The sequence below is a fragment of the Odocoileus virginianus genome, chromosome 20 (assembly GCF_023699985.2).
Source record: "Odocoileus virginianus isolate 20LAN1187 ecotype Illinois chromosome 20, Ovbor_1.2, whole genome shotgun sequence".
Taxonomy (NCBI): domain Eukaryota; kingdom Metazoa; phylum Chordata; class Mammalia; order Artiodactyla; family Cervidae; genus Odocoileus; species Odocoileus virginianus.
Window position 1 is genome coordinate 41,191,179 of NC_069693.1, and position 14,651 is coordinate 41,205,829.

Here is a 14,651-nt window from a genome sequence, read left to right on the forward strand (position 1 = left end):
GCCCTGTGCAGAGTTCCAGAGCCCATAGGACATCTGTGAACACCAGTCCCAGGCCAGGAGCTGCGGCTGGACTCACTCACTCCCCTGTCACATCTACTGCTCCCCTAGGAACAACTCCAGCCTCAGGGGCTCACTGGGTGAAGGCTGGGGGTGGGCCAGGCTGGAGCACAAAGAGGCCCTCTTTCCTTGTGTGCCGAGTCAAGGGGTCTCCCAGATCTCAGTACCCCCCAAGTTCTGCCCCCACCCAGATCACTGCCCGCGCTACTGGGACGCCAAGGCAGTTGGCACTGATGAATGCCCCAAACACTGGAACACATTCGGAGGCAGCGCAGTCCTGCCTTTCACCCAGACACCCCCAACCGCCTTCCCTCTTCCCTAGCCCAACTCCAAATCCACCCTTGAATGCTGGCCACAGAAACCAGGAAGAAATCAGAGCAAGTCCCCGAATCCCTCCAGCACAGACAAGTTCCCCATCAACCGGCCCACCTCACCCAGGACCTTTCCCCCCAGGCAGCCCTCTGCCCCTCAACTGGCCCCTTCCATCTGTGTCACCAGTAAGGTTGCCCAGGGCAGGGGGTGTGCAGGGTCATGTTGGTGGGGTAGGAGTGGCTAAGGGATTTCTGGACTTAGAAGCTGTGCCAAGAGGTGCTATAAGTTGTCTGGGGGGGTGGTGTATGGAGACCCATCTCTGAGGTTGAAAGGGAGGTAAGTGGGGATCGTACCCGAGTTCCTCTGCCAACGGTGCCCGCCGCCCGCAGTTGTCGGGGTCCCGAGCTGCCACCCGGGCAGCGCTGCCTCCCAATCCACTCCTCGATGCCTTTCCGAGCCCAGGCGGCGCTCACAGCGAAGCTGTCACCTGGGGCGGGGACGACAGGAAGCCCCTGAGTCTGGCCCCTAGGCTGAAAGTTACCCGAGAGAGGAGAGAAAGAGTGGGCGAGGCAGAGGCAGCAAGGGACCAGGAGGGTGCTGAGAGCTGCGCACGATCCTGAGAGAGGGACGCAGGTAATCAGAAGGGGGTTCTCGAAGCCCCGAGAGCAGGGATCTCGAGGCGAGCCAAGGGGGACACGTCTGGGCATCAGGAGAGCGAGCGCCAGAGGCCAGGGCTGCGGAGGGGAGGGACGGACACGGGGTGAGGGGAAGAGGGGAACTGAGGGTCAGGAGAAGGGGCGCAGGAGCCAAGATCTCGGAGGGGGGCTGAGGACCAAAAAGAGGGGAGGCAGGCTCTTGGTGAAGGGGCTGCAGTGAGCGCGGAATTGGGGTACCGTAGGGGAGGGGTTGAAGGTCAGAAGAGAAAGTACTGGATAGCGGGGAGGGGGTAGGTGGGGCAGAGAGGGGGACACAAAGTGTGCTCCAAAGAGAGGGTTTGCGGGACTGGTGGCTTGAGTAACGGGTGGGGGCGGCCCTGGTAATAAGATCCGCGGGTTAGGCCATTCCGCTGCCGTCCGCGGTGCTTCCCCGTCTGGCCCCCACCACCCCCACCCTGCCCGTGCCCCGCGCGCCCCTACCTTCAGGGCTCTCCCTACGCTTGCACACGGCGGCTGCAGGCACAACGCGCGCGGCGGCAGCGGCGGCGGGAGCCGGAAAGAAAGGAGAGGCAGAGAGTTAGCAATCGCGGGGACGAGGGCGGCGGGGGCCAGGGGGCCGGCGCGCGGGCGGGGGCACTGACCAGGCTTGGAGTGAAGTTTCCCCATGCTGGGGGCGCGGCGGGAGCGGGCGTCCCTAAGCCATGCGCCCGGCCGGCGGGCCCTGAAGGCTCGCCGCGCCTTGTCTCGCTCTCCTCCTCCCGGAGCAGCCCCGGAGCTGAGCGGAGCCCGAGGCGGCGCCTGGACTCGCTCCTGCCGCTGGTGCCGCGGCCGGACTGACGCCCGGGCGCGCCGAGCCCCCAGCCCGCCGCCGCGGCCCGCGCCTCCCCGCGCGCCCATTGGCCGGGCGCGGCGCATCAAAGGCGAGGCGGGCCGCGGAGGGGGCGGGCTGGGGGCGGGGCGTGGAGAAGCGCTTAGGGCTGGCCACAGCGCCCCCCTCCAGGCTTCGGTCTCTGACCCGGGCCCGGGGCTGGGGACCCGAGACTGGGGACTAGAGGTGGGGCTGGGTGGTGGGGGGAGGCGGAGGAGCTCTGGTCAGTAGGAATATTGGGAGACACCCTCTTGGGTCCTGCCCGCTTTAAAACAACTGCTCCTCTCACAACGCTGCTCACAGCGCTGTGTGCTCCTTGCTCTCGATTTTTCCTGGAAGCGGACTGGACTCTGCGGCTCCAATTTACAGGTGATGAAACTGAGGTCGGAGACGAGATGCTGCTCGGAGCGCCCGCAACGTTGCCCTTTCCCAAGTCTGGCACGGTCGGACTTCGGCAGAAAATGTTCGCAATTCCCCGCCCAGTGCCAGCCCCGCTTCTCCTCCGAACCTCTGTCTAGGCTTTGATTTGGTCGTGCAGAAGAAGCCCCCATTGCCCCTCCGGCCAGTTGTGGACCCAGCCAGCTCGCGGCGGCTACAAGTGTCCGAAAGCCGCGAATTGCCAGCCAATCGCTCTGTTCTCTCCTCCCGGGCCCGTGGGTGCCCGCCGGGGGGTCGGGGCGCGCTGCCAGCTGTGCGGCCCGGAAGGGGGTAACCGCTGGGTCTTTGATCTTCCTGGGTTTCCGCTCCCCGCTGCAGTTCGCCAGACCCAAGGGCTTGTTTGTTTTGTCTGGGGAGGTCTCTGCGGAGGGGAGGGCGACATCAAGGGGTTCCAATCCACCTTTGTGGTTCTCAGAGAGCACGCCTGCTCTGCTGGGGACACTGGGGGACTGTTAAGTTCGGCCTGGTACTGGGCAGTCTGGGCGTGGGAAAAGAAAACCCTGTGCTAGGAAAAAAGAAAAGCGCTGCCCCTTGGTCTGAGTTCTCTGTGTGAGCCTCCGTTTTACAGACTGTAAAACGGAGGCTCAATTCTGTCCCTTTTGCCAACTTCTTAGAGGGACACTGCCCAATAGAAAGATAATGTTAGCAACATATGTAATTTCAAATTTTCTAGTAGCCACATTTTTTTTAAGTAAAAAGAAATATTAACTAATTTTAATGTATTTTATTTAACCCAAGAGATCAAAAATATTTCAATTTCAACATATAATGAGATATACATTCTTTGTTTTGCACTGTTTAAAATCTGGTATATTTTACACTTAGAGCATAACTCAACCCAGATGAGCCACACTGCAAGTGCTCAATGGCCACGGGTGTTTGGGCATCACAATTCTGCAGCATCCACGTGTCTCTGAAGGATATTGGGGACTGCGTGGCCCTCTAGAGTCATAAATCCCTTCACCCAACAGTATCTTACTTCCATCCTTCAAATTTGCTTTTTACATCCCCTTTTGCAGAGAAATCCTTCAAATTTGCTTTTTACATCCCCTTTTGCAGAGAAATGAAGGCTACTCTTATAAGCAGGTACATTAATGCTCACTGCAAGCTGGTTCCATTTGAGGAGTGCTGGGACCACTCCCCCCCCCCAAAAAAAATAGTTATTATTGTTCATTTTATATTGCATTTCTCTATACAGTACCTGGGGCTTCCCAGGTGGCACCAGTGGTAAAGAACCCACCTGCCAGTGCAGGAGTCATAAGAGACACAGGTTCAATCCCTGGGTCGGGAAGATCTCCTGGAGGAAGGCATGGCAACCAACTCCAGTATTCTTGCCTGGAGAATCCCATGGACAGAGGAGCCTGGCAGGCTACAGTCCACAGGGTCACAAAGAGTGGAAATGACTGAAACGCCTAAGCACGCGTGGATACAGTATCTACTGTATGTCAGCCATTGTCTTAAGTCATGTATAACTCTAACAACCACTGTCTGATGCAGGCTCGTACTTGTCCTATAAAAGAGGAAACCTACTAAGCTCAGAGCGGTGAAGTCACTTGCCCAAGGTCACACAGCTAGTCAGTGACCTGGTTAGGAACTGAGCCCAATCCTGTTGATTCCATTGCCCAAGTTGTTTTTACTACATCAGGCTGTCCCAACACTGTCCAAACTTAACATTCCACTGTTAGAGACAGAGTCGCTCACCTGGAAACAAATACTGATTCAGTGCCAGCTGTGTGACAAGCACTGTTTCAGGCACTTAAGATACATCAGTGAACAGAACAAAAAATCCCCACTCTCACGGAACTTGCGCTCTACTGGAAGGAAGACAGAGAATAAACATAATGATGGGCAAATAGTATGCTAAGTTAGCAGGCATCACCAGCTATAGCAGTGGTTCTCAAGTGAGGGCAGTTTTGCGCTCTGGGGGGCATTTGGGATTGTTTGAAGGCATCTGGTAAGTAGAGGCTAGGGTTGCTCCGAAACATCCTAGAATGCACAGGACAGCCACCTGAAAGACTAACCCAGCCCCCAGTGTTGATACTGCCAAGGTGAGACGCTCTGGGCAGCAGGAAAATGAACGAGCAAAGCAGGGTGACAGGGATCAGAAGTAGGAGGGAGGCGGGGGCTCTGTGTGTCTGAATTCCAGAAGGAGCTTTCCTGCAGACCCCTGCAAAGGAAATGGAATTTGGTTGGGGGGGAGGGATGCTGGATGTCTCTCTCACCCCCACCCCCACCCCCCCACTGGTGCCAGGGTGCATCTAAATCAAAGCAAAACTCGGGAGCGGTCTTTCTCACAGTGCTCAGAAAAGTTGGTTACTTCCTTAAACCAGTCATGGCTTTCTTCCTGCATGAGAAAAAAGTATCCCCTCATCCCCTTGGGAATTCCTTTTTACAGTTCAAAAAGAGATAAAAGCAAGAACTAAAACTCTGCAGTTACCAGCTTTGAGTCTAGAGGGAAGTAAATCCCAAATGTCCAGCCCAGACACAAAGCTCCCCCTCCACCTTCAGCCTGGCCCTTCCCAGCCCGGCAGGCGCCTGGGGCTTCACTGCTATGGGAACCATGACATCCCCACCCCCACCAGCCTGGTCCTAGGGGGAGACACAGGAGAGGTGGGCCTGATGCTGAAACCTCAGGCTGTCCAGAGCTCCGAGGAGGGCTGCCCCGGAGGCCACCAGCCCATCATCCACCTGGGATGGCTGTTCGCCCTTTGTTAGCTGCTGGTCCCGCGACTCGCTGTCTTTTTATGTGTTTTAATAATTTATCTGGCCCACTTCTTGGGCTGTATACTTACAGTGACACATCTTTTTCTTTGAAGATTTCCCATCCTTTGAGGGAGGAGAATGGGGAAGGAAGGCAAGGAAGAGATAAGAGAGAGAGATTATAACAGAAACGGGTTTCATGGGGCTTGAGATTTAGCAAGGCTGGTTTAGGTGAAATCTGTTAGACATGGAGTTGGGAGGTTTAAACACACACACACACACACACACACAGTCATCACCCTGGTTGGCTATCCCATGCTTGTCCCCAAGTTAAATTATCTGCTCTGGTCCCCTTCAAATGCCACTTCCTAGAAGAAGCCCTCCTTGGCCTTCCTGCCTGAAGAACTCTGACCACTCTGAAGAGTCAAGTTCCCCTCCCCACTCTCTCTCCACTTAGCACTGCTTATTTTTTAAGGATGGGGCTAAATTTCCCTTCTGGAGTTAGAGCTCCTTGAGTTGGGTTCTTGCCTGACTTGCATGTCTAGATGCAGTACCCAGCATTGCCCATAGGAGGTGCTCTATATGAAACTAGAGGAGCCCACCCAGTCCCATCTCTATCCTGTGACATGTTGTGGTCAATAAGAGCACGGGAGGGCTTCCAAGAATATGAGCTGGGATATACTAAAGAAAAAAATGAATGTCCAAATTTTGCTGGCTCCCCCTAGATCTCTGGAGTTGCTTCATGCCACAGCTGCCTGGTAAGTTTTGGCACTGTGTGTGTGTGTGTGTGAGTCATTCAGTCGTGTCCAACTCTTTTACAACCCCATGGACTGTAGCCTACCAGGCTTCTCTTGCCCATGGATTCTCCAGGCAAGAATACTGAAGTGGGTTGCCATTTCCTTCTCCAGGGGATCTTCCCGACCCAGGGATCGAACCCAGGTCTCCTGCATTGGTAGGCAGATTCTTTACCGTCTGAGCCACCAGGAAAGCCTGGTTTGGGTGAGATAGGAGAGTTAAACTGTCCTGCGTGGGGCTTCCCTGGTGGCTCAATGGTAAAGAATTCGCCTTTCAGTGCAGAAGACACAAGTTCAATCCCTGATCCAGGAAGATCCTACATGCTGCAGGGCAGCTAAGCCCATGTGCCACAACTACTAAGCCTGTGCTCTAGAGCCCAGGAGCCACCGCTGCTGAGCCCGCGTGCTGAAGCCCACGAGCCCTAGAGCCCACGCTTCCCAACAAGAGAAGCCACTGCATTGAGAAGCCTGCACACCGCAACGAAGAGCAGCTCCCGCTCACACAACTAGAGAGAAGCCCACACAGCAGCGAAGACCCAGCACAGCCAAAAATAAATAAATATATAAAATTAAAAAAAAAAACTGTCCTACACGAAAAAGTCACAGGAATTTTCAATATGGCAACCAGGAAAGAGAAGGAAAGAGTGACAAAGGAAACAGTATAAGAAGAAAGTGACAAATAAAAGGGCCCACGAAGGGGCCGTCCAGTGAGGTAGGGACAGTCAATCCATTTTCAGGGCAGTGAAGACTAAAATGTGATTGCTCTGCTCGGTGCTGGAATTGCCCTTCATCCCTCCACACCTCGGCAAAAGCCTGACCACGTCTCCAGGGTAACGGCCCAGGACAGAAGGAAGGGAGTAGAAAGATGGCCCAAATGTAGATCATGCATCCATAGGGCAACAGGCCACAGACAGTCTTCAGAGTGGAGATGTTCATCAGGAGGGAAAGATGGGAGCAAGAGGGAGCCAGGAGGAATGCCAGCCCCAGCATCAGTCCTTGGAGGTGAGCGGAGGGAAGTCTGGACCAGGGGTGAAGTCCTCAAGCCACTCTCTCCAGGTGTTAGAGGAAAGAGACCCCAAAGACAGCTACTGGAGCCTAAATGTTGATAAAATATTGAATTTTTGTGCTGCCGACACCTCCCGGGTCAAGGGTGTTTCAGCAAGTTCAGAATGTAGGCATCCCAGCTGACCTTGGAGGAGGGAGAAGGGCAGCTCGGCCTCAGCATTGCTGGCTCTCCTCCAGGCCCTGCCTCTCTGCTCCTCTCCAGGCCCCTCTGAGAAGCCCTTCCAGCCTCAGCACCACTCTGTCTACTTCCAGACATCTTTCACAAAAGGGAGAAAAAAACTCCCATGAAGACTTTGTTTTTCTGAAACAATCTGGGCCTAACCCCATACTCAGTCTGCTCATCCAGAAAACAGGAGGGCCGAAGAGATCGGTCTTTCCCAAAAGGATAACCATTGAACACCAGAATTGTCAGATGCTCTTATCACATGAAAGAAAGAGCTCTGTGGGCCCTGGCCTAGCAAAAGGACAGAAGTTCGTCTTCTGCAGAATTTGTCAGAACCTTCAGGGAGTGCCCCAGCTTTGCAAGTCTCTAAAAGGAGGGCATCCTAAGCAGTGTTTTTCAAACTCCCTGGACTGGGGAGCCCTCTCTGGGAGATGCAAATGAAAACGAGCACTCATGGAACAGTCTTTGGAAAATGCTGGACTTGGCGTCTTCTAAGGTTCCTTCCAATCTGAAATTCCAAGTGCTAAGTCCAGGGACCTAGCCAAGAAGAGTGGCAGGAAGGAAAGTTCAGTAGGGACAGAGCGAGTGTGGGGAGGTTCCCTGAAAGAGTATAGTCACATGTGTTCAATGGTGTGCACTTAATGTGTTTCAGAACATATGTGTCCACCTCCAGGCCTCTGAACTATCAGACACCTACGATGCATGAGGCTTCCTGTGGGGCCTCTTAAGGCCAAAGCTCGAGGCAAGACGGAAAAGCACCACTGTTGCAAAGCTTGTAGTGTTTGCCTGCCTCACCTACCTTCTCTTCTAGTTTAGCCTCGCCCGGTTCTCCTGTTCCTCCACCGCCATCACCTTCTTTTCCTTCATCTCACAGAGCACAGCTTCAGGGCAGCCATGCTGCCATGTTGCCCCACATGGCCGCTTTCCTCCTTGGCCACAGCTGATTGGATGCCTAACCCATGAGCTTGACCAATCAAGATCTCTTTCCAGAATTTGACTAGCAAGGCCCAGGGTCTGGGGTCTGCTTGCTTGTGATCTCTGAATCTGAAGGGCTCTGTAGTTTCCGTAGCGCCAGGGACTGGAGCAGCTGCTTAGGCATCCACGTGGGCTGACGAATAAGCAGAAAGAAGCAGGGGTAGGAGCCGTCGGAGAGAGAGATAGTAAGCCAGGTGAAGAAAGATGTGCAGACAGACAGACAGAATGTCTTGGTCCCTGATGCTGCCTGTACCCAACTCCTAACCTTGTTAGTTCTGCCTATGTACTCTATTCAGAACTGGGAGACCCTTGGTCCCCCTGTCTTGGGCTGGTGTCAAAGAGCCTAGATGAGGGTTCCCTGGAATTTAACGTACATATGAATCCCCTGGTGGAGGAGGAAATGGCAACCCACTCCAGTATTCTTGCCTAGAGAATCCTGTGGACAGAGGAGCCTGGTGGGTTGCTGTCCATAGGGTCACACAGAGTCGGACATGACTGAAGCGACTTAGCATGCATGCGTGCATTGGGGAAGGAAATGGCAACCCACTCCAGTGTTCTTGCCTGTAGAATCCCAGGGACAGAGGAGTCTGGTGGGCTGCCGTCTCTGGGGTCGCACAGAGTCAGACACGACTAAGGCGACTTAGCAGGAGCAGCAGCAGCAGCAGCAGCATGAATCCCCGGGATTATGTTAAAATGCAGTCTGGTACGGGACCTGAGAATTTGCATTTCTAACAAGCTCCAGGATGAGACTGATGCTGCTGGTTTGTAGACGGCATTCAAGACTCTAGAAAGTGAAGTCTTGTCAACAGCCACTAGTGTTATAGCACTTGCCTCTTCACTGAGTAAGTTGCAGTACTGGGCAGAAGAAGGAGGAAAAGACATCAGGAGGGAGGGACCTGAGAAACAAAGATCATCTCTTTCACCACGTCATTCAATAAAGATGTTCGAGGGTCTATTTATACCAGGCTGTATGTTAACACAGCAGACAAACATAGTGCAATATATGGTATGTCTATGGGGAAAATCAAGGAGGAAAGAGGGAGATGGTTGCAATTTTAGGTAAAGGGACCAGAAGGTAGTCTTTATACAAAGATGTGAAAATTAGGAAGGGAGCCATAAGGATGCCAGGGGAAAGGAGGTCCAGGCAGAGGGAACAGCAGGTGCAAAGGTTCTGAGGCAAGGACATGCCAGGTATGTTTTGCAAACAAGGAAGCCAGTGGCTGTGAAGCAGAGAAAGTGGGGAGGAGGGGAAGATGAGATTGGAAGGTGACAAGGCTCGACAATAAGAACCTTGTGGGCGTTGGCAAGGACGTCAACTTTACTGGAGAGAGATGCTGCTGATAGGGGATTGTGAACCAGAGTGACAAGGCTGCTGAGCTGAGAGCAGAGTGGGAAGACAGGGGTGGTGGAGGAGACCGGGCAGGGGCAAGGAGACCAGCCAAGAGGAGATGGCAGGCAGCAACCTCGGCAAGACACAAGAGTGGTTTAGACCAGGGTGATGGCAGTGAAGGAGGTGCGAGGTCGGGGGCTGAATGTACTTGGAAGTTAGAGGCGACGAAACTAGCTAATAGACTGGACATGGAGTGGAAGAGAAAGAGTCCAGTTAAGGAAAATTCTAAAATGGCCTGAACGGCTGGGAGGAGGAAGCTGCCACTAACCGAGATGATGAAACCTGTGGTGGGCTCTGTCTGCAGAGCAGGGAAGCTCAGGACTCAGAATGAACGTGTTCTTTGGAGAGGCCTGTTGGTATCTGAGCAGTCAGATCAAGTAGGCAGTTGGATCCGTTCACCTAGGGTTCAGAAGCTGCAGGCCAAAAGCTACACCTGGGTGTCATAAACCTCGAGAGGGAATTTAAAGCCCGACATTGGATGAGCTTCCTTGGGGAGTGAGTGCAGACAGAGAACAGAAGAAGGCCAAGGACAGAGCAAGTTTGGGGGATGACGAGTATCTGCCCATCTCCTGGGAATCTCCGCAGCTCTGCGACCTCTTGACCTCCATCCCGTTTACGTGGCTCCCCTCCTAGAGAAGCCCTGCTCAGTAAATCCTTCTCTTACCTGCTCACCCCGCCCCTGCCACCCGCCCCCACTCCACAGCAGGCAGGATTCCTGGCTCAGCATCTGAAGTCTCAAAGCAGTTCTTTGTTCAAACCAGCCCTGGAGATAAACGAGACAATGTGTGTGAAGCGCTCCGGGCAGCCGGCTGGGGACCCATGGAGGCCAGCTCTCTCTGACAAAGTGGATATGGCAGAGCTTCGCACCCTCCCCAAGTTAGCCGTGTCCGGGCCCGTGTCACAGCACCCCATGCCTGGCGCACAGTAGGGGCTTTAGACATGTTTGTTGTGGACAGGAATGACAAAGGGGCCCATCTGAGAAGAGATGATGTTGTCTCTCCTCAGACATCTCCCAGAGTCCTCCAAACCCCCCTCCCACGTCATTTGTGTTTCTCTGACTCTGTGCCCAAGAGAGGTCACTGCCAGCCTATGGCTCCCAGCAGCTTTTGGCCATATCACACCTACCCCCAGCCAGGGCGGGAAGGCAGATGGAGGTGTTCATACATCCAGCTACTACTATGGTCCCTTCCCTCTGAAAGCACGGGGCCGAGTGTTTTCTCCTCCGCAGAACGGATAATTCTTCATTTGCATCTTCCAGCAGAGAGCTGGGGTGCATCCTCCACCTGGAGCCTCTTTGACATCCTCGTCTGCGGACCTCTCTGGGTGACAAGTATCTTTGTACTCAGCCCCCTCCCCAGCCCCTCCCTCCCTCCCTGGTTCTGACTCTTTCTCACAGGCTTCCGTCTGCACAAAGGGACCATTGAGAGGCAGGCCGTGGGACGCCGCCTTTGATCTGGGGTTCTAATAACGTGTGTATGTTTGCGTTCCAAAACAATGCAGCCGCCTCGCTGGATGGATGGAGGCGGGGGAGGACCAGAAAGTCGGCAGGACGCTTACAGTGGAGGCTGGGCAGTGAGCATCAGCTTGCTGGTTGGCACCTTTGGAGAGCACCTCGGCTGAGTCTGGCTGGGGAGGTTACACAGACCAAGACCCTGGCATGGCTGTGCTTTGCCGGATGCCCCTGAGCGCCATAGAGCCGGTGATCACGGGTTCACCAGGGGAAGAGGGGAAAAGACAAAGGAGGAGCTTGGACAGGTAGAAGAAAGAAGTGAAAGTGTCAGTCACTCCGTCGTGTCCGACTCTGCAATCCCATGGACTGTAGCCCACCAGGCTCCTCTGTCCATGGGATTCTCCAGGCCAGAATACTGGAGTGGGTTGCCATTTCCTTCTCCAGGGGATCTTCCCTACGGAGGGGTCAAACCTGCATCTCCTGTATTAAAGGCAGATTCTTTACCGTCTGAGCCACAGCATTGGTAGCATCTGCCCAGTCTAAAGGGGCAGTGCAGCTCAGCGCCAGTTTCCACTCAAGGACCCTGAGTTGCTAGGTCTTTCCATTTTTCAGGAGTAGCTGCAAATCCATGTTTCTAGGTGATATCTCCAAATTTTCAAATATTGACAGTTAGGTCAAAAAAACATATAAATTATGATGTAGGCCAAATGAAACATGTACTCCTGCTGGGATCCTGCCCCTGGGCACCCGCTTCACCCTCTGCTTAGGTAAACGCATCCAGAGAAAATGTACACTGGAGACAGGAGAGGCGGGGGAAAGGCAATGATTCAGACCAGACCCAGGCTCTCTTCAAAAGGGAAAAACAGGGTGATGATGGCAGACTCATGCCTCCTGCCCCAGTGTCCCCCAAATGCCCTCCCTGCCATTAGCATTACCCCTCCAGTCTCTCAGCAAATGGGTACTAAGTCCCTCCAGTGTGCCAGGACTAGGCTGGAAGCAGGAGATGCAGGAATAAATCAGAAAGGACTCCCTCAAGTCCAGGCAAGCAGACAGAAATGTGGCGAGCTAGGCTCTGCTGGGGGCTCACTATTGCCAGGCTCTGTGTGAAGGGTTGTATGCTATTTTGTTACCTCACAGGGATTCTCAAGGAGAATAACAGAACTTACCAACACAGTGGCAGAGGCTAGATTCCCCACTGCCCGCTAGCTGAGCTCTTGCATGCGGCCACTACTCTTCACTGTTTCATGGGCTGCAAGATAGGTATCCCAGGTTTGTGCCACATAACACTTGGTATTGTGCAGTGTGTAACTTGTGCAACTGTACATGCCAACCCTGTGGTAGGACAAATTACAACAAATTAAGTGTTCATCAAGGTACATATAAAGCCCAAGAATGTTGTGGCCAGGGCCTCTCCTGAGTGCCTTCTTCCCAGCACAAATCTTGCATCTGGAGAAGAAAAAAATCCCTCCTTTGCCCAGACCATCTGCCTCCCATGGGTACCTGAGAGAGGCAGAGTTGAACATAGCACTTCCTGGCTCCAATATTTGCCCCCAGTTTTCTTGTCTATAAATGGGGATTGTAGTTAAGATGTAATTCTAACATCCCTGAAACAAGTGAAGAGGGATTCTGGGCTAAACAAGGTAGCTCTGCGTTCCTCACCCAGGAGAGTAAACTTGAGCCCCTATTTACTCTCACTCCCTCCACCTATCAGCTAATAAAGAATCCGCCTGCAATGCAGGAGACCCCGATTTGATTCCTGGGTCAGGAAGATCCCCTGGAGAAGGGATAGGCTGCCCACTCCAGTTTTCTTGGGCTTCCCTTGTGGCTCAGCTGGTGAAGAATCTGCCTGCAATGTGGGAGACCTGGGTTCGATCCCTGGGTTGGGAAGATCCCCTGGAGAACAGAAAGGTTATCCACTCCAGAATTCTGGCCTGGAGAATTCCATGGACTGTATAGTCCATGGGGTCCCAAAGAGCGGGACATGACTGAGCAACTTTCACTTTCACCTCCATCTATAAACAGTAGACAGCTCCCAGCTCGGCCTGGGCTCTTGGTAAGCTTCAGCCGTCGTTCATGTTGCCTAACTCTCATCATCATCATCATCTCCGTGACCTTCCACGGTTGGAACTATGCTGCGGAGGGCCGTGCCCTCCTCCTGCATAAAGCCTCCCATGGTTCCCGCTGCCATCAGGCACCAGGCCAACCCTTTCCAAGAACTCACTGGGCTGCGCAGGCCAGCTGACCTTTCGTGTTTGCGACATAAGAGCAACGGGATGGAGCTCCCAGACAGTGTGAAGTGGAATGGGGCCCGCCCAGCCTGCCGCCTTCCATCTGGGCTGCTCTTCCCCCGAGCAGGGGGGCCAGGGCTCCTCCATCCATCGCCCTGGATCGCTTCAGGGAGGGCGCTGGGGAGGGCTGGTCACAACCTCATTATCCAAGGCTGGCGGCTCAGGCCTTAAGCGAATGGGAAAAAAAAGGGTAGAGGAGGGACGAGCTGACAGGTCCGGGAGCCCCACCTGCTCTGCTCCCGGCTCCTCCCCTGGACCCTTAACCTCCTTCTTTGTAGGAGGATGCTCTTGGGGGACCAGGTGGTTCAAGGGAAAATACAGAGGGCTAGTAATAACCTTTACAAAGCTCCTCGGCCTCACTAAAATCCCAGAGAACGGGAACTAAACAGCAATAAGACATCTTTAAAGGGCTTTAATCAGAGGAAAGCTGTAGTCACTCTCAAGCCCAATGTCCCCTTCATACAAGGCAATGTTTTAATGCACATGTAACATTTTAGATACTCTTACTTTAGAATGCAACCCACTCCAGTACTCTTCCCTGGAGAATCCCGTGGACAGAGGAGCCTGGCAGACTGCAGTCTGTGGGGTCGCAGGGAGTTGGACACGACTGAGCAACTTCACTTACTTACTTACTTTAGATGAAGATCATTCAAATTTCAAAAAGACTTAAATGCTAATCAAGCTGCCAGTTTTTCTGTTCTTAAAAACAACAATATGTGGGGTCTTCCCGGGTTGTCCAGTGGTTAGGAATCCACATTTCCACTGTAGGGGCATGGGTTCGATCCCTGGTTGGCAATTAAGATCCCTCTAGCTATGTGATGCAGCCACACACACAAAAATAGGAATAGGTGCCAGCATGTCAAAGGGCAGTGTTGGGGAACCCGCTTATCTCATATCCTCTTCCTCCTTGAGCTCCAGCGTCTGGCCGGCTCATCAGACACCCAAGGGGCCTCCTGAGTCTGTCCTCTTGCTTTGGCCCCACTGCCCGCTCTCCCCAGTCCAGCCTCCTGCTCATCCTTCAGCCCCGGCATGGGTGTCACCTCCTTCTCCACAAGACAGCTGTTCTCTTCCTGTTTTAGCCCCAGCTGAAGCCCTAAAGAGTTCTCACCTTCAACCCAAGTGGCTTAGTAACACGGTCCCTCATCCCCCCACTCTCACAATCATCAGATGGAATTCTGGACCAGCTGTTAACAGGCAGAGCCAAGGCTGGGGTTTTCAGGATGAACAGTAGTGGGACTCCACCCCACTTCTATGCAGCTGCCCTCTGAAAATCAGTCCCCAGCCAATCTCTGGCCAGAGGACCAACTCCATGCAGCTTGTGGAACCTACGTGGTGAGAGGCTGTCAACCCTGACCACCCCATCCCCCCCACACTGGATGTTAAGTTCAAGGTGATTCGTTGAGGGGCTGTCTTCAGGCTGCCCTCCACCTGGTGTGGGCCGGTCACCAAATGGCTCTAGTCAGTGCTGAGACAAACCGAACTGTGGGAGATGAGC

At 53.7% G+C, this 14,651-nt stretch overlaps 1 protein-coding gene across 1 annotated transcript in view; it reads right to left on the reverse strand.

Moving 5' to 3' along the window:
• Window positions 1–1,895, reverse strand: part of NKD1 (NKD inhibitor of WNT signaling pathway 1) — an 87,328-nt gene extending 85,433 nt beyond the window's left edge. Inside the window, exons 1-3 of the mRNA XM_070451321.1 lie at window positions 1,667–1,895; window positions 1,506–1,538; window positions 723–856 (exon numbers count right to left, since the gene is read on the reverse strand). Coding sequence (XP_070307422.1) covers window positions 723–856; window positions 1,506–1,538; window positions 1,667–1,691 — 192 coding nt within the window. The 5' untranslated portion in view covers window positions 1,692–1,895. The remainder of the gene's footprint in view (window positions 1–722; window positions 857–1,505; window positions 1,539–1,666) is intronic.
• Window positions 1,896–14,651: the final 12,756 nt, after the last annotated feature.